The sequence below is a fragment of the Cnephaeus nilssonii genome (genome assembly GCF_951640355.1).
Source record: "Cnephaeus nilssonii genome assembly, chromosome: 10".
NCBI classification, from domain to species: Eukaryota; Metazoa; Chordata; class Mammalia; order Chiroptera; family Vespertilionidae; genus Cnephaeus; species Cnephaeus nilssonii.
In genome coordinates, this window is record NC_137081.1 from 23,967,538 (window position 1) to 23,990,832 (window position 23,295).

The 23,295-nt window shown below is 40.1% G+C and overlaps 1 protein-coding gene across 2 annotated transcripts in view; it reads right to left on the minus strand.

The window, feature by feature from the left end:
• The window catches only part of EPHA4 (EPH receptor A4), a gene marked incomplete at its 3' end in the record, with an annotated part of 135,227 nt that overhangs the window by 62,087 nt on the left and 49,845 nt on the right, over positions 1 to 23,295 (minus strand). For both annotated transcript variants that reach the window (XM_079782106.1, XM_079782107.1), the window contains exon 4: positions 15,544 to 15,699. In XM_079782106.1, coding sequence (XP_079638232.1) covers positions 15,544 to 15,699 — 156 coding nt within the window. The remainder of the gene's footprint in view (positions 1 to 15,543; positions 15,700 to 23,295) is intronic.

The window sequence follows — 23,295 nt, forward strand, 5'->3', positions numbered from 1 at the left end:
TAGCAAGACGAGCCCTAAGGTGATGTGCCATTTCAGCTTAAGAAAGGTTTCACAGAAACTCTCAACTGTTAGATAGGGGGGCGGGGGGGAGAACCTGTATTCATTCCAATGGACATGCAAGAGTTTCTGAAATATGAATGGTGGTGATGGACTAGAACAACTGATCCCAACAGATAGTGGTGATTTAACAACAACAATGATAATAGATAAGACTATAGAACAATGATGACTCTCTTGCTGTAGATTAGTTTTTATAGGCCAAGAAGTTACGACACAAAAGAATTCAAGAAGAAAAATAAGTGTGGGAGACATGAGAGGTAATTTTCCTGGTCTGAGCTGGTTCCAAAGGTTTAAAAGACATCTCCGCACTCTAATCAAAAATATTTATTCAATGTGACAGTCAGAAAGCCCTCTCTTTTCCTTCTCCTTTCACGTTGTGATCCTCTAAGAAAAGAGCCAAAAGTGGGTTTTAATGAAAGTTTGGGATTTCTTGCTCACTGTACCTATTCTACTTCTACTTTATCTGTAATGACTGCTTTGAGGAAAGTTACCTGGAGGCCTGCGTGAAGTCAGGAGAAATTTATCTCGAGGACCAAAGTACTGTTCCAAAGTAGCCTCTGAGAGAGAGTTGCATGTAATCTACATACAAGGGGTTATATTCAGTACTATTTAGCTAATGGTGATGAAGAGCTAAATAATTTTGGTGATAATACTGAATAAGGCCAACTCAGTCTCCCTTTGTCTTTGGACAGCTTAATTGAAGACTTTATTTTAACAAGGTAAGTGTGCCCTCCCTATGTCCCCTTGAGACTAATTATGATGTCTTCTGCTCCCTTGCCTGTTCTGTGAACCTTACAGGGAAAACAATGTGGCAAAATTTGTGTTAAAGGTAAGATTACCCCACAGAAATATCCAGAAATAAAATAACAGTGTTCTTCTTGATTACATTTTCAAATTTGTATTAAGAGTCCTTTGGAAAATAACAGGGTCAAATAAATGGTTTCTGAATAAACGAATATAAATCACAGACTCCTAGAGCCAGATAGGATGGTAAAGATCATTTGGTCAAATGACTTCATCTTACTAGTAAAGATGAGGAAATTGAGATCCAGGAAGTGAACCTGATAATATGGAAAGTTTGTGCAATCTAATTAGTGGCAGAATCGAACATCCATAAGTACTAACTCCACTTTGGGGTTATTTCCATTCCACAATATGGCCCCCATTTAAGGTATAAGAACAACAAAATCAGCAGTTTCAACCAAAGTTTGAGATGTAAAGGTAGGAATAGGGAGTGCGTATCATCAGTCCTTTTCAGGTTCTGTAGAAGCTTGCCACCGTGGTGAAATCCTTACTAATTTGCATCTGAAGCTAACCACAGCTTGGTTTATAAAATAGGTCAGCCACTGGTTCTCATTGTGCTGCAAGGTTCTAGGGTTAAATGAGAGTGACTCTCAAATCCATTAACCTCCCTTGCCAAGGTTCCTGGTCCACTTTCACATGGGAAAATGTGACACAATGAACCAAGCACCACAGAAGCAAAAAGTCAGTAATTAGTATGTAGGATGGGGCATGGCAGTGTCTAAACAGAGAAGAAATGGAGCAGAAAACTAAATGGTCACAGGCCTCAGAGATATAACACAGCCACGTGGAAAAAAAAGTGCTTCAGGATTTCTAATTGGAGGGCTGGCAGGAAAACTAGTAGTAGCCAGCCCAGAACAACCTTCTTCCTTTGGGAAGAATACTTGGGTAGATGCTCAAGGAAAGAAGAAAAATTAGGCCAATTCAAGTTCAATGTTTTCTCCATGAATGGTCTGGTGAATGGTACTGAACATGTTTTATGTTTTGCTGCCATATGGAATGATGGTTATATGAGCGTTAGAGGCCCAGTGCACGAAATTCGTGCACAGGGGTGGGGGTGTCCCTCAGCCCGGCCTGCACCCTCTCCAATCTGGGACTCCTCAGGGGATGTCCAACTGCCAGTTTAGGCCCGATAAACCGTCAGTCGGACATCCCTCTCGCAATCCGGGGACTGCTGGCTCCTAACCACTCTGCCTGCCTGCCTGCTCACCCCCAATTGTCGCCCCTTGCTGGCATGATCGCCCCCAACTGCTCCCCCTGCTAGCCTGCTCGCCTCCAATTGCCCCCCTGCTGGCTTGCTCACCCCCAACTGCCCCCCACCCCTGCAGGCCGGATCGCCCCCAACTGCCCCCCTTGCCGGCCGGATTGCCCCCAACTGCCCCCCCGCTGGCCTGCTCACCCCCAACTGCCCTCCCCTCCTGGCTTGATCACCCCTAACCACCTCTGCCTCGGCCCCGCCACCATGCTTTGTCCGGAAGGACATCCAGAAGGTCTCCCAGTCTAATTAGCATATTACCCTTTTATTAGTATACATAGTTGCAGCTTAGAAATTAGACTACAAAACAGAATTGAGGCAGGGGGGGGAGAGAATATAGAAATGTCCACCCAGTATGATTATAACATTGGCCTGCATAGGAACTGGGAAAGGAAGAATACCTTATAAATTAAATTCATAATGGCGGTTATATTTTCTGTGGGATTGTTTTTTCTTTTTTCTTTTTTTACCTTTTGCCACTTAAATAATAATAAGATATGAAGTGTGTTTCCATTTAAAGGAGGGGTCATCTCTTCTTCAGAAAAGAAAGAATTCTCTTCTCAAGACAAAAAAATAAAGTAGGGATTTTAATACAGGCAAAAGTCAATACTTAGCACCTTAAAACAATCACCTGTAGAGATGTCTAAAAAGGAAACAGGCCTTCTAAGTTACATGAATTCTCTGAGTAAATACAAACGATCCAGAAAGGAAAAAATCTTAATTTTTAGATTATCTTCCCTTTTGTTCATGTAAGTATTATATCTGGATATTTAGGAACAATTATATTTCTGAAAGGTACCGGATTTTCTCATCAGAAATATATCCACCTGCAAATAAGTCTCCAATTACAAATACAAGATTATCACAGAGAGGAATAAAGGTGGCATTTGTTTTAATTTTCTAGTCTTTTTATTGACAACATGTCCACTGAGCAGACACCAGCATCAGGCAGCTTGTGGGTCATTGTGAATGGTAGGGTTTTATGCTTTCTAAAGCTACCCAGTACTGGCCTGAATGTAGGGCTGATAGCAATCTGCATATGGTATTGCTCCACAGTTCAGGTCTTTATTTCTATTTTCTATTTTGTTTGGAACATGGTTTGCTAATGCGACACTTATCATGAGTCTATATACTCCCCCAGAGAAGAACTGATGTCTTCATTTCCTGGTGTCTACCATGATTCGTAGTTCAGAGCAAGTTCAATAAATATTTGACGAGTCGAAGAATAAATGAATGACTGCACAGAAGGCTAACAAAATCCCCAAATGTATTTATGCCTAACTATCTCCAGTGTGTTTTTAAATGTGTGAATTAATACAGCTTTCTCTGAGCTAAAGTAGTATTAGTCAGCTTTTCACGTACAAATTCATGAACATTAAGCCCTGTAAAGGAGTATCTCAATGTAATTAGTTTAATTCAGTTTCTTCTTTTCTATAATTTAAAAACACTTTGAAAAACTAATATATTATTAGTGATTACTTCTTTTGAGAGGGATTGTAGGGTCATTCATTTATTCAATAAATATATATTGAAAGCCCAGTATTTGTCTCCTACTCTAGAAGAAAAAGAAAACAAAAATTGGTTAATTTTGACACTTCACTGGATAGTTGAAGGAAGGGAAGCTGGGAGAAAGAAAGAAACTAAAGGAAGCTAAATGGGGATTATGTGAGCACCGGGAGGATGTAAGGGCAGGCATTCCATCCTCTCTTGTTTTTAGAGCTCCCTAACCAACCACTCAACCAATGAGGCTGGGAATTGAAAAGGTGGGCTTTACCCCTGGCCTGCTTGGAGCACCATCCAATACACCAAGGTTGTGAGTTTGATCCCCTGTTGGGGCACACACAGGAGACAACCAATGAATGCACGAATGGGTGGAGCAACAGGTCAGTATTTCTTTCTCTTTCTCTAAAAATCAATAATAAAATTTTAAAAATGCAGGCTCCATCAATTAAAGTTGTATTCATTTGGGATTGGTTAGTATGACTTTCCTTTCTCCATCTTGACTGAAGGTCATGCTATATTCAGGCATGAAGTTATGAAAAACTTTATCTCTGAGGTCAATTTTAGCATTTTAAGAAGTCAGCTGGCATATTCCTTATTAGCCTTTATAGAGCTATAGTTCTTTTATTTTTATCACCAAAATTAAGACATTTTAAAATACAAATCAATCAATAATTGAAGTGTATTTAAGGAAAAACAAATGTCCTTACTTTACATTTCTTACTTTATTTATAGAACCCCTTGTAATTCACATATAAGCTGAAGATTCTCTCCCTGCATCCAGGAATGGGGATAGTATGTAAACTATTTTAAACTTCTCATGTTTAAAGAGCGCTTCACACTTTAAATATAATTTAGTGGCATAGATAATAGCTGTACTATCAGGACCAAAAGTGAAATGCAATAGCCCTGAACTTGAGAATCCTTTAGAGCAGTGCCCAACAGACTTTCTCTGTAGAGGGCCAGGTAGTCAATATTTCAGGTTTTATGGGCTACATGGCCTCTGTAGCAACTACTCAGTCCAGCCACTGTACTTCAAAAGCAGCCATTGACAATACCTAAACAAACGGTGTGGCTGCGTTCCAAGAACATTCCATGTGTAAAAACGGGACAGTTGAATTTTGCCTGCAGGTCATACTTTGCCTGCGACCCCCGCCCCAGAGAATTTTATGGGAGAAATGCACCCTCTTCCCAGGAAGATGCTCACAGGAATCCATAATTTTGCACCTAATTCTAGGGGCTTCACGCATACCTGGAACCTATCAGAGGAGCTCAGTCCAAGAACCTCGGATTTAACATTTATACAGCCCAGATAACAACTCTGGCTTCTAAATGCCAAGTTACACCTACTTTCATTGACTAAAGAAGCAATAAAATATGCAGAATATTGTGGCCTATTTTTTGAGTTTCTCATTGCTCTGAAAGAAATGGGCCCTGCATTTCTTACCACCGTGAATAAATTTAATGAACGTCTATTCCCTTCACTGGTGTGAAATACTTGCTATATTACACAGTAGGCACTGGTGTAAGGTGCCACAATGGGAAATTATGATTTTCTAGTGGGATGTCAACTTGCATTCAGTTGACAGCAGTTTGACAGTATGAAGTCCAGAAAAACTATAGTCAAATTACAGCAGGAGCAAAGCGCTATCATATAATATCATGTTACATCATGTCAGATCATAAAAGAATTTTGATCTTCCTTAACCTATCATGTGCTCTCCTCTGGGAAAAGCAAGCATTCAGAAATGAACCCCATACTACCTACAGAAAATAAGTGAACGTGACATGTAAGAAGGGCAACATTCCAAGTATGAAAGAAAATTCCAGTAATTCCACAAATCTTAGTTCTTTCTTCCCATGTATTAGATTGAAGTATAATTTTTGAATAGTTTCTCGAACACATGTGCTGGCTTATAGAGGATTTAAAGGAGCCCCATTTAGGACAACCTAATGTTTACATATCCACAAGAAATCTATATGAGCCTTCAATTCAGAAAGAATCAGCCAACACTGAACCTAAAGTCCTAAGTGCCTCTGATGTGAACTAGGACTTTGGTGTGAACCGTTCCATGGAAAATCTAGGTCAGGACAGCTGCAACCTATGTATTCCACCCCGAACTCACAGGTCAGGAAATATGGACTTTTTCATTCTTATAGGAGTAACTGGAACTTTAGCAATTGGTAGAAATCTGTAATAATAATTGCATTTAGAAGTAGGTTGGGACAATGTGACATATAAACCTTAAATTCCTATTTCTTATAACAACTGAAATTAAAGTATGAACAGATTCCAGGACCAAGGGAAGAATAAGTCAAGTTTAAAACTCACATTGTTAGAAAAACTTTAAACATACAACTCGAGTACTTTAGATTTGGTAGTTCTGCCTGGAATTCTCTTTAACTCACCCTCCTCATTCCTGACTACTCTATGCAAAGTAAAATTCTCTCTTTCTTTCATTTTACCCTACTATGTCATCTTTTGCGTTTTCCTTACTGTGAGAATTTTAAATTTTCTTGTTCATTATTTATATTTCCATTATAACAGAAGCTCTATGAGAACAGAAAATAGTTTCTCATCTGATTTAGTCTTTCCAACGATGCCAAACATATAGTAGATGCTCATTAAGTATCTGACGAATAAATGAATGAAAGATGCTATGCCTCCCTAGCACTTGCATATATCACAAAAGCTGATAAAATAAAAAGGTTTAAAAAAAAAACCAAGTCTGTGACTAAGGCTAGCAAATGTAGCTGGGTTCATATAGAGCTATTGGTGACTTTTTAATACTTAATTGATTTTTAATCATCATTTTAAAATTCAATGCCTGAGCCATGAAATTAATTCTGGATGTGGAAAGAAACATCCCCCCAGAGTATGGGCAGAAACCTAACTCTTAAATGATCAATTTATTTAAGCCCTACTGTCACCCTACTAAAATGCCAAGGAACCAAGACACATCTTCTGAGGAAGAGGCACTTTGGGTCTTGAGTTCAATTTCCTAAGTCTTCATTAATCATGTACAACTTTTGGGCTGTCTACTGATACTTCAGCATTAGCTGTAAAACCCTCCAACCCTTCATATAAGCCTTTGTTAATCTCTCCCCAGCTGAGTGACAGGTTATAAGGCAGAGTAAATGGGTATATATGTTTTTTTACTGAAATAAAGCCCATGCATTCCCCCCTGACAGTTGTATATGTTGCCCCCACTAATTGCTTTCTCTCAGCCCTGCTGCCGTGGGTTAGTTTACATTAAGACTGCTGTTCAGGGACACCTCATCTGAGATATATGAACAGAGCATAACCTTTTATCACAGCGGTTTGTGTTTTAACAGTGTGCCAAAGCAAAACTGCCTATTATTAAAACACAGAACCATTTGGACCCATCGATCAATGACTGCTGCCATGAAATACTCTTGGCTTCCTACAGAGGTAACTCCTTGTTGAAAATTTGCCACCATGTATTTTTCTAGTTTATGTATTTTCCCATTCTCCATTGTAGGAACCTTTGTGTCTCTCCTTTTCTAGGTTAATTGGTGAAGTAATTTTGCTTTTTTTTTTAAGGTGATTAGTTCATGGCTGGAGTACTCTATAAAACTCCCAGTTATCCCAGAGGAAGCTACAATATGAAAGACGAAGAAAAGTAACATATATTTAAATCGTAAGTATTTTGATTTAGAATTAACTAGCCTGTGAACTAATTCTAATTTCTTGGGAAGCACCTTTTCATCCTTTATTTTATTTTAGCCCCATAATAAAATCTGACAGAAAAGTATTTACTAGCCATAGCAACTGGAAACTAAGTTAACCAACTTGCCAAAATTAACAACCAATAGTACAAAGTTATGATCAGAAACCCTGATTCCAGGGCTAAAACAACCACTGTCACAAGTATTTAAACAATGCAAGGAAAAAAGGAATCATAACTATGAATTCTTTGTAGAACAAGCTGGAACGCTCCCAACTTTCTCAATTCACCCCAAGTAACATTTCTCTAGCTTCCCTGACTTTGATGCTGGCAACTGCTGGCATTGTTTTCTGGATGGCGCTGTTGTCTTAGCTGGGTTGTCCTCTCTACCTGGTTCCTAACTTCCACAGAGGAATGCAATTGGGAATCTATGTTAAAGGTCTTTCCCTGAGTGGATGGTCACAGGAGAGTGGGGGACAATGATATCTATGCAATAGGAGTCTCCCTATTCAGCTTCTGCTGAGCTGTAAAGAGCATGTGGAACAAAAATCAACTATGAGAGGAAAACCAAAATGCTGATAGCAAAGAAGGTAGCCAGCTCTCACCCCAGGGAATCTCAGGAAAATGTATAATTGACCCTGTTTTATAGAAGCATGCTGTGCACAACTGCTCTATGACTTCTATGAATAGAGTAAAAAATGTTATCCAGAAATGACAGGGCTCGGTGGATAATAAGCCATTCTTAATTATTCATGGTGGTGGAAAAAAAAAATGTAAAAACCTGGCTAAGTGGCATTGGCAGATTTAAGCCTTTCACTTGGGCATACATTAGTGTTCCTCACACCTATGCACTTTCCAGCCGAATCCACATTGTACTATTAACCCCTATAGAATGAGAAGTAGGTTGGGAGATAAAGACGACACAACAATACCACTGCTTTAAAGCAACTAATTCAATGAGATGATACCTGATCTGTGTTAAAGTTTTACAAAATTTTGCAAATAACCAAATGGCAAGTGATCATCAGCTTCGGGTCATCTAGTTCCTTTCACTTAGCACACCAGGTGATCTTTTCATCTATATTCTAAATTGTCATTGGATAAGAATTGAGCTCTTGGGTTCTCTAGATGTATTTTCTCATTAGTATTCAAAATGCTGAAAGGTAGTTCAGAAAGAAGAGACAAGGGTGTGGCTCACTCACTAGCTGATGTGGGACCTTGAACAACTGATATTTCACTAGAGGAGCAGCCTGGAAATGGAATGGGTCGGCGAAGGCTGCATCCAAATCATCCAAACATCTTTGGTTGCTTTGGTCGGTTTGAAAGGTCCAGGGGACAGGCACTGGCTAACAGGCAGCAGAACTATGGCATGTGATCTAGCAGTAGGAGAGCTGATGTCTCAATTTAAGTTTCAGACTTATGACAAATGAAATGTAGTATGAAACTACACTCGTGTATTGCCAATTTGATCAACATGAAATAACAAATTTCCTGAAAATCTTAGAGACAAGAATTTTCATAAAAGTATGTTCACAACAATGATTGATTACATGGATGATACAACATGGAATGGTTAGAGATCAATCAATAGATCCTCTGAAACACTTTCACTAACAAAACTTTGGGAATCAGCCTATACTCTCACTCTTCTACGAACCAGTCTTTCACTTGATCTAACTGCACTCTCATTAATCAGTTTCTTAGAATGCCCTTCCCCTTCACGTTATTAGTTACTTGCAGCTTTAAAGCAAAAAAGAAATATGTTCTTGGGTAGAAGAAAAAAAGGAGTTTACTTGAAACTGAAGACTGCCTTTTATCCTATGGTTTTAAACATCAAAGCCACATGCTAAACATCCCTCCCAAAATCCCTCAGCCAGACTGTTAAGCATGGAAATCTTTGGGGTAAAGAATTAGACTGAACATCATACCTTCAAGGGTTTGTTTGAAAAAGCTTGTGAGATTTCCAAAATTAAAGCACTTAAAAAAAAGTCTCTCTCTTCTCCTGACCTTGGGAACAAGTAAGGACGATGTTATTTTAATTTGCATTCAAATTTTAACAACACAGTCACAGAACCACTGGGATCCACACTGGGTTTGCACTGAAGATTGCTCATCATTTCATTATGGTTCATTATGTTGATAACTGTCAGAAAGCATTAGAAATGAAGGCTTTGAGTAATAGAACTGAAATGGTAATTTTAAAACAATACACTTTCTGAAGGAAATACATTGGCACACTAAATTCAATTTAAAAAGGCAAATGTAGAGACAAAGTAAGTGATGTTTGCTGTTCAGAGCTAGGCTATTCAATTGCTTGATAACCTAAACCTGCAAAAAGCTTTTTCAAATCAAGATTTTTCGTCATAGATCTTGGTAAATTTGCCCTCATTAGCTCTAAGCAACTCCAGTATAAATTGTCCTAAAAGCTGCAATTTTGGAATATTTTAGGCTACGTCTAAGTATCAATCACCCACTCTTTGTTTGTTTGGCACAGCTGACTGAATTATTCAAGGCCGTTTACTTGGAGACAGATTTGTGAAGGCCCTTTAAGTTGGCAATCTAAAATAATAATCTCTTATTTACAGAGTGCTCCCGATCACAGGGCTCAAATAAGTTTCATCAAACAAGTTAAATAAGGAGTACCCAGCAGCGCAAGAACAGATTTCCAATTGAAAAATACGCAAAACCACTCTGGTAATGGTGCTCAGAAGTAAAGTTGCCAAAATAACAAATTAGCTATTTCTTTCTAGATACACAAAACCAATTTACTTCTTCTACGAGGCATTTTTTCCCAGGTACATTTTAAAACACAATAAAGGGTTGGAAAGTTACTTTACGTGTAATATTGGTTCAGCCTCCTGCGGGGAAGGGGGCAGGAAGACCTTTCTCACTATAATCACTGAACAAGAGACTAAGTGACAAAAGGCACTCAGTCCTCCTGCATAGGCACGCAGCTGACATCTCCAACACTGGGATCGCCAGACAACATTCCTGATGACAGGGGAAAGAAAAGGGAAGGTGAACAAGATCTGAAGGGGAAGGGCTGGTTATCTGCAGAGTTAAAGAACATTAACTGCATTAGTTAAAATCACACTGAAATTTCTCCTAAAAAATGATTTATGAAATCAAAATCCCTTCATCAACTTAAATGACATCCTTGTGTCTATCAAGGTCTGGGTGTCTGCCTTGCTAGCAATGTCACCAAAAGCCCCATCGCCTTTTTCGACTGGTCCACGTGTCCCAGGTGACCATTCCCATTGACAGTAACCTAGTGGGGACTCCGGAAGAAAACACAAACAAAAGAAGCTCCACAGTGAGTGTATTGGATTCTGCAACTCCATACCAGACGGATTTTCTTCATGTGGGAGATAAATGAAGTATTTGATCTCCATTAAGGAAGAATGTTCAGAACCCTGGAAATGTCTTCAGAGAGCCACCACTGAGCGGAAGAGCAGCCCTGAAATTTATAGGCATGGAAGAGAGGGTCCCTTGTCTTCTGCCATCCATCAGGGAGGATCTAACTCTTAGAATGAAAAAGTGGTCCACAGACCAGCAGCCTCAGCAGCGTCTGGGAACTTGTTAGAAAAGCAGAATGTCAGGCCTGACATCTGCTGATCACCAGGTGCTTTCCATGCACATCAACATTGAAAAGGTATTGTTCTAACAGGTGCGGATTATCTTGAAAATATTCAGATGACTCCTCCATTGAAACGTTGTCTATCTCTCAGGCAGACTCTGATTTAACCCACCCAGAGGCTCTGTGGGAAATCTCCCCAAAGATAAAGTTTATTTTATCATTAAATTCTCTCAAGTTCTCTAGCAATGTAGATGGTGTGCAGAACTTCTTAGGCGTTTCCTGCTAAATTAGCCAATGCCGCATGTGTTCACCTGGTCTAGTCGTGCTCCAAGTGAACAAAAACTTGATTTTATGAGCCAGTGGAGCAGAGTCTCTCTGTGGCTGAAAGAATGAGTCTCAATCCGTGTGTTTTATTTCTTCATTAGGGTGCCGTCACAGTGAGTGATCAGTAAATGCAGGGCTGCATAAGAATGCGGGGGTTAAAGGCAGCAGCATGAACAAAGAAGGTGCCTGATTGCCATGGCTGTCAGCACAAGGGAATTGGGTTTGTCACCTGGCTTAACCAACTGGTAAGGACTCATTAGTGGCTGGAATCTGTTTGAAAGGATCCCTGATGTTTAGGCTCCTTCCCATCCCCAGATCTTGTCAAGAGAATCTGATAAAGGTGGGGGGGGGGAGGGCTTTATCCTGTAGGTTATTTGAACAAGAGGTTCTCTGAGAAATTCCCACTGTCTCCTCTCTATTGAAATGTCTGCTGCAGCACTGACTGTCCCACAGAACTTTGTGAGATGACAGAAATAACTCAGTGACTCAGGCATGCTGCTCAGTATGGTGGCCACTGGCCACATATGTCTATTGAGCTCTTGAAATGTGGCAAACCTAAATTAGAAACTGAATTTTAAACTGAATGTGATTGACTCTAAATTTAAATAGCCATGTGCAACTAGGGGCTATTAATTGGACAGTGCAGGTCCCCTGTATTCCTCAGGAAGAGAATAGATTCTAATTTTGCTGCTTAACTTACTAGTATACCTGTTAGCAACATATGGTGACCTCCCAGATTATCCCTATCTCAAAGGAGGTCTTATGAGTCTTATGCAGTAAATGTTCATTGAATTTAATTTTTTTAAAAAAAAGGACTTAAAAATTCAACTCTGTAGAGAAGTGGTTTCAACCTTGTCTGTATAGTAGAATGATGGGGACAACTTCTAAAAATACTGATGCTGAGTCCTACTCCTGAAATTCTTGAGTGCTGTGAGGCTGTTGGGTCATTTAATTGTGCAGTCAGTGAGAAAATCATCACAGAGGCATGGACAGTTGTTGGCAATCTGCTATGGAGGAAGCTTGGGGGAGGAAGTGACCAGCTGCCATAAAAGAAGAGGACCACCATTTGTTAGATCCCTACCAGGTGCCAGACCAGTACAAATATTTTCTTATTTAATGTTTAAAACCACCCCACCGGTAGATAGTAAGAACTCCATTTTACAGATGAGTAAACTGGGGATTGGAGAGGGTAAATAAACCCACAAGTTGGTGGTGTTAAGATCAGCACTGTGTTTCTTCCTAACATGGCTCGGAGAGATGCAATAAGCATTAGAATAATCCTGCACGTTTGGGTTAGTGAAGTGTAGGAGTTACAAGAGAGTGGATCAGGAGAAAAAGATCACATGTTGCTTTGGTATTTTAACAGGCATTTTATTAATAATACAAAAAACCACCAGTCTTCCTCTCTTATGTTATTGAAAACTATCTCTGAAAAATACAAGAGCTACTTTAGTTTTTAAACATTTTGGTTCACCCGTAGGCTAAGAATCAATATTTGCTTTTTCTCATTTGCATCTTCAAGATAAAGCTAACAATTTGTTCCTACAGAAACATAAAATTCCAAGGGCTCACCTACCACACTTACACTTTGACTAACTTATATGCATATGGACTCAGACAATAGGGTGGTAAAGGCCTGCAAGGGGTGGATGCAGGGTGGAGGAGATCAATGGGATAACAACAACAAACAAAGGGGACATCTGTAATACTTTCAACAATAAAGAAAAGAATAAATTTACCTTTATTGTTGAAAGTATTACAGAGGTCCTATTTTTTTTTTTCTCATTGACCCCTGTCTTCCCCACTTCCATCCCCTTCCCGGGCCTTCGCCCCACTATTATCTGTGTCCATGGGTTATACATATCCTATATAATAAAGACCTAATATGCAAATAGTCATCACACCCTCATGCCATCATGCCATAATGGCTCAGACATTCAACACTGGGGAGAGGGGAATGGGGACCAGCCAGGCTGCAGCCTGGGAGAGGGACAAGCCACCTGCTCCAGGGTCCCAGGTGCCAGCAGCTGCACCTGCACCTCTGGCCCAGGAGAGGGACAAGCCGCCCGCCCCACAGTCCTGGGTGCCAGCACAGGGATTGGGCCTAAACCGGCAGTTGGACATCCCCAAAGGGGGTCCCCGATTGGAGAAGGTGCAGGATGGGCTGAGGGAACCCCCCCTCCATGCACGAATATCGTGCACTGGGCCACCAGTATGCATATAAGTTCTTTGGTTGAACTCTTTCCTCCCCCAGCAAACATTTTAGTAGCTCAGGCATGTGGCAATGACTAGGGTCTCCCTGAACTTCCATATAGCAAGCTGCAGTGATTAAGGGATTCGCCCATGGTTCCCTAGAATGCTAGCTAACAGGTCAGCATCCTAAGACTACAAATACCTGGGAGAAAGAGCCCATCCACCTTGCCATCAAAGATGAATTTTGTGAAGTTCATAACTTAATCAAACCCCAACCTAGAGAAGGCATTATCTGTAGGGAAGGTAGGTAGTGGACTCCTTGATCCAAATTAAGGATAATTATCATACTGTCAGCCCACGATATTTCTCTTTTAAGTTTGCTATCATTCTCTAAAATCCCACAATTGGGGTGTGGGTGTGGATAGAGGAAGAGAGTCACTATTAAATCAATCACACAATGGAGCATAATAATATTTAGATTGGAAAAAGAAAAAGAGGCTTGGACTTAAACATATCAAATGTATATGCCCATCCAGAGAAAATACTTAGTCCATGGAAGGAACAGAAAAAGAAGACAACAAGGACATCTTTGCCCATGTATGCTTACACCTAAGAATGGCCCTCATGTATTCCTTCCCTGTGGAAGTTAGAGCTGGAATTTAGGTAGCTGGCAAGAGGGCCTCCCAGTAAATGGCGGTGATGGGAGTCTTCTGGTTGTCCAGCCCTCCCGCCAGGCTGGGTGGAGTCTCGGGCATGTTCCTTAACATCTCTGAGCTGGCAGTTACCTCCTCTAGGAAATTAAAATAATCCCTATCTTATAGATGTATTATAATATCAGCCCTGTGATAAGGTTTATTGAAAGTGCCTGCTACATTACCTGGGCATAATTATAAGTGGTTGTTGTTGCTATTGTTGCATTGTCTCTGGTTATAACAGGAACTCGTGAGAGTATGGCAGTTTTAGTACAAATTTGGGCTGGACCTGAAATTGTTCCCCTACTTTTTAAAGGTAGTGCCTGGGCTGGACAATGGCCAAACCGCTGGCCTTACTGCCCCCCGATGAGAAAGTACTTTTATTTGAGTGACGCTGGCTCCAGGCAGCCAAGATGGAATTTATAGTAGTTAAGAAACAAAATAATTCATAATGGCAGTAAAAGCTAAATTATATGGAGTAGCATCATTTATGTATTTTACATAGTAAGTAAACAACATGAGAGTGTTCAGTACCAACAACTGTGAGGGAGGTACTATTTACTATTGACTCCATTCCACAGATGAGGAGAGTGAGACTTAAGAGGCTAAACAATCAGTCACTCGGCTACTAAGTGGCAGGCTTGGAAACAAAGCCAAGACCTGAGGAAAGCCTGTGTGCCAGCCCCCCAGGTGTGTCCCTCCACACACAGACAGACTCATGCAGTGGAAACACACGGGTGGAATACCTGGGCACACCACTCCCTGCTCTGGTCAAGGTCACAGCCATTGCAGGGTCTGAGAAGCCCAGAGTGTACACAGAAGGAAGGCCCACACCTGGGAACACTGCCTATATAAAAGTGTGAGAAAAGGTTTCTCTACTCCCCAGCATACCAAGATGCCAATCCCATCCATTCATTAGCCCAGCATTTACTGAGTGCCTAGCGTTAAACAAGCATTTGTTAGGACCCAAGCCTAACTGCTATGAATACAAAACTCTGAGGAAAGAAGGACGAAGAGCAATGACAACGCAAGCTATGACATCAGTATCACACAGAACTGAAACCTCTTGTCCGCAGGGGATCCCATGCTCGGAGCCCTGCCCTATACCCGCTTCCCTGCCACTATCAAGCTTCTCCTTGAGTCCTCCATGAGCCAGTAAAGCCATTTATAAATTCCAACCTCATCTCTAATTACACTGTCAGACGACCCCTGAATGCTCAATCTCTGCTCTGCAAAGTCGTCTGTTGGCAGCTGTGCATTTTGAAGGCAACAGAACAGTGAGAAAGATCCTTTCTTTTCATAATCATTTCCCCTGCTATGATTAAGAAAAGAAGCTGTTTGATGTAATTTGCCCCCTGCACAGTTATCCTGGGAGAAGACCTGGCAATGCCCCGCTAGGTGGGAATGAAAGCTGTTGCTATTACATAAACGAGAGACAATCACACAACTTACGGGTGCAGGGCATGGAGGCAGCATCACTGTCGGCTCTGAAAAAGCCTCGATCACAGGTGCAGGATATGGCTCCTTCCCAGACAGAGTAGCTGTGGGGTGGGCACTTGGCACAGGTGGCATCTGTGGAGAGGGCTTTGTAATATCCAATTTTGCAGGCTGCAGAAAAGAAGAAAAACAAACCAATGTAAACCGCTGCTAATATAGCAAAGCATAGCATCACCTCCTTGATTCTGAAGAAGGGAGACATTTTTGCTAATCACTAGTGATCGCCTGGCTCGAGATGCAGGGAAAGCAACCAAAAACGTGCATGGATGACAGTCACTCTTTAAGGGACATTAACATTTCTGGTCAGAGGGCAGAGGAGCCCCATGGGAAAAAAAATGTTCTTAAAACTGGTAGTATCAATAAAATCACAGCTAAAGTTTCCCCAGTGTTTCCTGTGTGCCGGGACCCTGCTTATATGCACAATGTTCAATCCCACGACGCCTCTTTTCCATAGGTACTCTTATTAGCCTTACCTTCGAAATGAGGAATACCAGCTTTGAGCAGTAAATTGCCAGTGCCTGACCATGCATCTGGTAAATGTCAGGGGCCAGCTTTGACCCCAAATGCCCTGCCCCCAAAGCCTGCACTCTTTGCCACATGCTATGAAATCTGAGAGCATGGTCTTGAACCAACCAGTTGGAAGTGTAGCCAAGTGCCAACAAAAAAATGGGTTGCTGATTATTTCCTAATTACAGCTACAGAGAGGACCAAAGGGAAAAGACCCACGAAAACAACTGAGCACAAAAGAAAAGAAGAGTTGTTCAGACTTGAGTCACAATTTCAGGGGAAAGTTCTAGATACTACCAATGGTAGATTCTGGAAGTAAAACATGTTAAACTTTTTTTAAGATCAGAAGATAGTTTGTGTTTATTTTCAAATTAATAAAACCCTCCCCAGGTTTTCAACACTCCCCTCCCTCTCTCCACAAACTCACTCCTCCCCGCCTCCCCCCCCCCCCCCTACCACCACCACCACCAAGGGGCTGGTGCAGAGAACATGGGCCATATAGTTCCTCATGCACCTGACACACTTTCCATGACTTCATCTTTACAAACATCATCACACTGACACCGAAGACTGCTTTCACTAATGTGGAAAAACCCACTAATTCTGGGAAACCTCACAATAAAAAATAATTAATAGAGCCATGCTCCTCTTTTTTCTCCCTATGCCCTTCACGATCACCTCCCAAATCTGTCTCAATCTCAAATAAAAATTGACCAACACCATCAGTATTAAACCCACAGTGACAAGGCCATTAAACATAAAGCTATTTCAAAGACCAGAGGTTTAAAAAAAAAAGTGACAGTTACCCACAATCTTTCCAATGTGATCCACTCTGAATTCTTTTCATTTATTGCCTCATTAGGATGTTTCTATACTATCAAGAATACCAGTTGGGAGAAGAACCCATCAGGTAAGTTTCCATCAGCCTGACCCACCAAAAGAGACCAACCATGACAGCAAGCTAGCAGATTTTATTCCAATGAGTAGAGACAAAGAGGTCCACAAAACTGCTTGATTCTCTGAGCAGAGATGGCCTCATTCCCTTGTCTCATTACTCATCCATCAAGCACCCGTGTGGCTTCCAGTTGAAGGCTGTTCCTCCCTGTTGCACATCCTGTTGGTATTTCCTTAATCGTGCTCTTGTAATCACAAGTGGAAAGGGAGTTTAGCAGAAGCTCTAGAAAGGCACACAGTTCCTTCGTCGCTATTAACTAAAGTTGTTTATGGAATTTCCTTTAACGAGCCAGAAATTTATGACGTGTGGCGCACCGACCATAAAAGCGCTCGGAGATCAATCTCTCCCTTATTTGCTTTCATCTCTCACTGGACCGGAGCATCTTAGAAAAACAAGTTGCTCCAGTGACTGAGATTTATGTGTCTCAAGTTTATACAGTCCACATAATTAGATAGGGTTCAAGATGCAAGGTGCTTTTGGTCATGCTTATGATGGCCCTAGGGTTTGGATTAAAATCAGAAACTCCAGGTTGGGCAGAAAGAAGCACTGGCTTGTCCGTCCCACATCAAACACCACAAGTCCCTGAACTTGGGACAAACCCACTGGGTCCTGTCTGTCACTCACTCAGCCACAGCCCACAAAGGCAACCTGTCACGGGCTGCGAGGACAACCAAGAAGGCATGCATTGCTTTTATTAATTCACATCTGGATGTTGGAGGAAAACTCTCCCTGTTCCTGACTAATCCTTGTGCACCCCCATTTCACCAGGCATCAAAATCTTAAAACTCACAATGGCAGTGAAAGATTGACAATGAAAATTGGCCTGTGACTGATTCATTGCAATGGGACACATGGCTCATTCAAAAGCTTGTAAGAAAAAAAGAGGTGGGGAGCATTGCTAATCCTTCAACTTCCATTCCAGGAAGACTACATCTAATCAAAAAATAAAATCCATAGTTCATAAAAATCAAAGTGGAGGATGTCTTTAATTTCTTAAAGTTCAAAAATTAGTCCTATGGACATATTAATTTAAGAAAAAACTAGTTTGGATTTTTATATATTTTTTCTACATTTCCTTGAAGCTAGTATTACTAGTAGTGTGTTATCAAGAATATGTATATGTGAATTCAATTGGAGAATATGGTTTTATACCTATTTGTAAAATTGAAGGCTGCTGTTCTTTAAACACACTGACTATTTTTATTTTCTTTTCCTCTTGCTTTTACAAGCACAAGCTGAAAATACCAAATTGTCATTGTGCTATTCTCAGCAACCCTTGCCACATTCTTTTGTCTTCAAGTACATTAAGACCATGTTATTAATATTTCAGGATTCTTAGAAAGGATCTCTGAAAATATAGTAGTAGTTTTTCATGCACACAGACATTTTGCTGTCTACATTCAAAATGACCTACTAAACTGACGGCTCAGTACTTTTTTTTTTTTTTTTTTTTTTTTTTGCTCTGAGTGGTTGGTTCACAGCCCTCCAGCATTTGGTGCACAAATGTGTAAGTACATCCCATATTTATTCATCACTTCTTTGCATCTTAAAAATTTTAGTACATTTTTCATTGTAAAGAAAATCCCAGTGAAAGATATCTTTGGTACAGCAAGCATTGACACATGCTATGATTTTCTATCATTCTCTGGTGGGTGAGAACAGTTACACCAAATTTTTGAATGATAATGCTTTGGCAAGCAAGCTTGTAGCGAGCCAAAGTGCACACCCAAGAGACACCATCCTTCTGCCCCTTTGCTGGGGAAGGTTCACTAGATGGGGTGCAGTATAATGGATGGTTGTACTTGGCCTTTCAAATATGCCACCGTGGGAAGATATGTTCACATGTACAAGGCAAACTTTGAATCCATTTTCTTTAGTTTTGCCTTATTAGTTCTTTCTGCTGACTTTAAATAAAAGAAAAAGATAAATGAGGATGAGGAGGAGAAAGAAAAATTATTTTCTCTCATTAGTTCACATACTACCCTCAGGCAGTTGTATAGTGTGGGACAAAAGTAGGTTTATAGTTGTGCTTATTCTAAAGAGTTCATTCTTGTATTATTATTTCTTAATTATTATATTATTTTTCATATGAACCATTGTAAACCTAATTTTGCCCCTCCTGTATTTTAGGATGGTCTTCTGTAGAAGTTTCTTTGTGGAATACTTAAACATAATTACTTTTGGTTAAAAAAAAATAAAAAATATTCCTAAGTTTATATAGTACCTTCAGGATTTCTTGGTGCATAGATGACTTACTTACATGAGGTGTAAGGACCAACTTAAGGAACTAGTTAAACTTACTCTTGAAACATACCCTATATAGATGTTAGGGTCACTTTTCTCCTTTTGAAAGAAATACAGAAAGATTGATAGTGCCTGATTGTCTTCATAGTCTATTTTTAGACAAATTTAGTTTGTATTTGGATAATATGGTGAGTTAAATAAAATACCATGAGATTTAATATTACCTTTTTCATTTTACATTTTCTAATGTGGCTACTAAAACACTTAAAATTATCAGCATGGGGTGCACTATATTTCTTTTGGGCAATCCGGCCCACAGTCCAGACTATTAAGTCGCCTCTGGGCTTGTGTGTGTTTGTGCACACACGTGCACTCAGGCACTCTTGCAAATGATGATGCTCACAGTGATGGGGATGTGTCCCCAGAACTCAAGGACCTTCAAAACTCACCCTGAGCCCACCTCAGGCGGAGAATTGCTTCTATTCAAGTACTGCTCTCAGCTCTAGCTAATTTGAAAAGCAAAGGCTCCTTTGAGCCCTAACTGGTTTGGCTCAGTGGATAGAGAGCCTCGGCCTGCAGACTGAAGGGTCCCAAGTTTGATTTAGGTCAAGGGTATGTACCTTGGTTGCGGGCATAGGGGATGTGCAGGAAGCAACTGATTGATGTTTCTCTCTCATCCATGTTTCTAACTCTCTATCCCTCTCTCTTCCTCTCTGTAAAAATCAATAAAATATATATTTTTTTAAAAAAGGCTAGTTTGAGTTCAAGTGCTAACAAATAGGTATTAATGGGTTAACAATTACATTCCTAGGTAACAAATTTGCATTTTAATACAGATTCTCCAGAAGGTCAAAGCTGAAATTCCAACAGTGGCTCTCCAGGGGAAATTTGAGCCATTCTGGCAAACTTGTCCTCAGGAAGCAGTTGGCTCTGGCCTTTGTTCCCTCCAACCTCAAGTGAATGGACAGGCACTATGGGAGCTCTGCCTTTGGAGTTCTGATGTACAGCATTTTCAGTATGCTTAGGAATCTATTTTGGAAATACCAAAGTCACTTAATGGCTGTAGCTGAATTAGTTCTGATTAATTGTTCACCTGCTAGACTGTTTATTTTACAAATGATGTAAGAATAAGTTCTGGGAAAAGAAGACACTCTGTCAGAGGGTTTCTGTTTTGAGGTTTTTTTTTGTAAAAATGTGGGATCCTCAGCCACCTTTGGGGAAGCTGTGAACATTAACAAACATTCCCCATAGAACAGATGGGAAAACTGAGGCAGAGAGGTTGCAGAGTTGCCCAAGAGAGGGAGGGTTGCTTTACTACCCCAGGCTGTGCAGCTTGAACTACTATGTTTACAGACCTCTTCAATTGCTTTTGAATCCTACAGGGTAAAGATAGACAATTGCTGAAGGGAAATGAGGCTCTGCTTTGGGTCCATCTGTTTCTATCCCATTCACAAATAGCAAAACAGGGTCAAACACTGGGAAAACCACATTGTCCCAGTCATTCACATTCCATAACTGGTTTTATTGATGCCTTGAGAAAAAATAAAAATCGGGTTTTTAAGGGACCTTAAGGATCACCTAATCCAGGGGCCACAAATATTTCTGTAAAGAGCCAGATAGTAAATAATTTAGGCTTTGCAGTCCAAGAGTAAGACCCACGATATTAAGAAGGTATTTGCATAACAAGATAAAAGTCTAATAGGGAGAAGGCTGGAAGAGGTTGGGGGGGCAGGGTGGGGGGGAGGAAGGCCTATGTAATACTTTCAACAATAAAGATTAAAAGAAAGAAGATAAAAGTCTAACATTTACCAAAAAATGTATTGATGAAATTCAAAATATAATAGTAATTAAGTACAGTTGGTTTATTTATTTATTTATATAATACAGATTTACTAATGAGAAAATGGAATTCCAATTAGGAGAGATAACATTTCACTTAATTGGGGTTGAAAGAAAGTATTTCCTATTATCAAATTGATTGCAAATGTCATCTATAAAAAAACATCCTTAGCTCTGAGACCATACAAAAAACAGGTGGCAAGCCTGGGGGCCATACTTACTGACATTTGATCTAGTCCAACATATTCATTTTCAAGGTAAATGACTTGCCCACCCTTTCTTCTAAACCAGAGGATCAAGTTTGGAATCCAAGGTTCCTGGATCTCTGTTACCCTACAGTGCCCCCTCCCCCGCCCCCGAGTTTTTAATGACAAAGTTTAATAAAGAGTGCTTTCTTACCATTGCTGCAAAAGAGTCAACTTTCCATCAGCCATCTCTCTGGAAAACTGATTTGAGTCAGTACTATAAAAAGTAAATCCACCTTTAAGTGGATTTTCTTGATTAAATGATGTAGCCTGATTTGGGAGACATTCTAGTCCATTTTGGGAGTAACTTCTCTTAGGCACTTCAAATTTTTGCAATTATAAATTATAATTAATTTTAGCATTACATTTTTTTAGATTTTTCCTTTCCTGGGAATCCTAAACTTTAATTGTTTTCATCTATGAAATAAAAGAATGACACTGATTGTTGTTTCTGAGCCACTAAGATTATGGAACTAAAATAGTAGTTGAAATACTTTGCATTTGTTACTCATGTGGACATATGTTGCGTTCACCTTTGCCAGTGGACCTAGGTTTACTCCCTATCCCAAATCAGAAGCATTGAAGTACTTTGAAAGACAACGGGGCTCTTAGGTCATCCTTGGTGGGGCCTAAGCTCTAGTTTGGGACATCAGTTAATAATAATTAAAAAAAAAGAGTCACTGGAGTGAAGATGACCTGGACCCAAATTCAGCCAGGATGTTAAGCTCCTAGTCAGAGTAGCAGGCATTCTCAGACCTCAGTGCACATGAAATGGCTTGGATGGGGGCCCAGCAATTGATCTTTTAACAAGTCCTCCAAGGACCATAGACAGGCTAGGTATCAAGTAAAATTTTATTTTAATTTTAAAAATATGTGAACACATTTCTAAATTAAGTAAATTATTGGGTTGCATTTTCAAGGTTTCTTCTTTCCACCAACAGTTTATGATGCAAACCATCTCCTTGAGCAAGCCACAGTTCGATTTTACTAACCTCTACACTCCATCTCCTCCCACTGTTTCCACTCTTACCTCAGAGCCAGCTTTCACAAAGCCAGGCAGAGGTAAAAAAAAAAAAAAAATGACACCTCCAAAAAAATCTATGCCTAAAATTGACTTGCTCTTTCAAGAACTGAATGCAGTATAATCCCATAAATAGGTGGGTAATTCTAAAATGTCAGATGCCGACAGTTTTCACATAAGATGCAGTAAATCCTCCCGAAGCAGTTCATGTAAAGCCTGCTAAATTTAAATTAACTCCATAAAAATTATTGAACACAAACAAAAAGAATGCAATGGAGAAATAACTTATTATTTTCCCTGCTTGCCTTGAAAATAGACAATCTAATTATCAGAGGAGCTATTTCTCTTTGGTGAATCTGGAGAGAGTCAACTTAAACAGTAGAAGTTACAGAATAGAAAAAGTTCAATAAAACATGGAAGAGAAGCAAAGTAAGTAGCAGACTCAGCATATTAATAAGGTTTAATTCCACTGTCAGACATTCTGCTTAAAAGCAGTCTTCTTCCCTACAGGCATAAAGGTACCAACGGGAATGAATGTTGCCAGCTCTACTCTTTGTACCTCCAATTTTCGGCTGGTAAGCCTGGGGTTCTTCCTCATGGGGGACTTTTTAAGGCAATTATGCTTCCAAATTTAGATGTTAGTAACTGGCTGATAGGACAAGTGAAGGGCGTCAGTATCTTTGAAAAAGATATAATCCACTCTGATCTAAAGCCCCTACCCGGTTTGACCACAGTATGGTTAGGAACTTTTATTTAGCGTGATCATTACAATTTTCCCTAAAATGGGACAAATATGAATTTGTAATGAATCACAATAGATCATTGCTGGAAATAAATAAGTTATTTCAATCTGATAAAGGTGACAATTTTAAAATAGAAGGCAGCAAACTGTAATA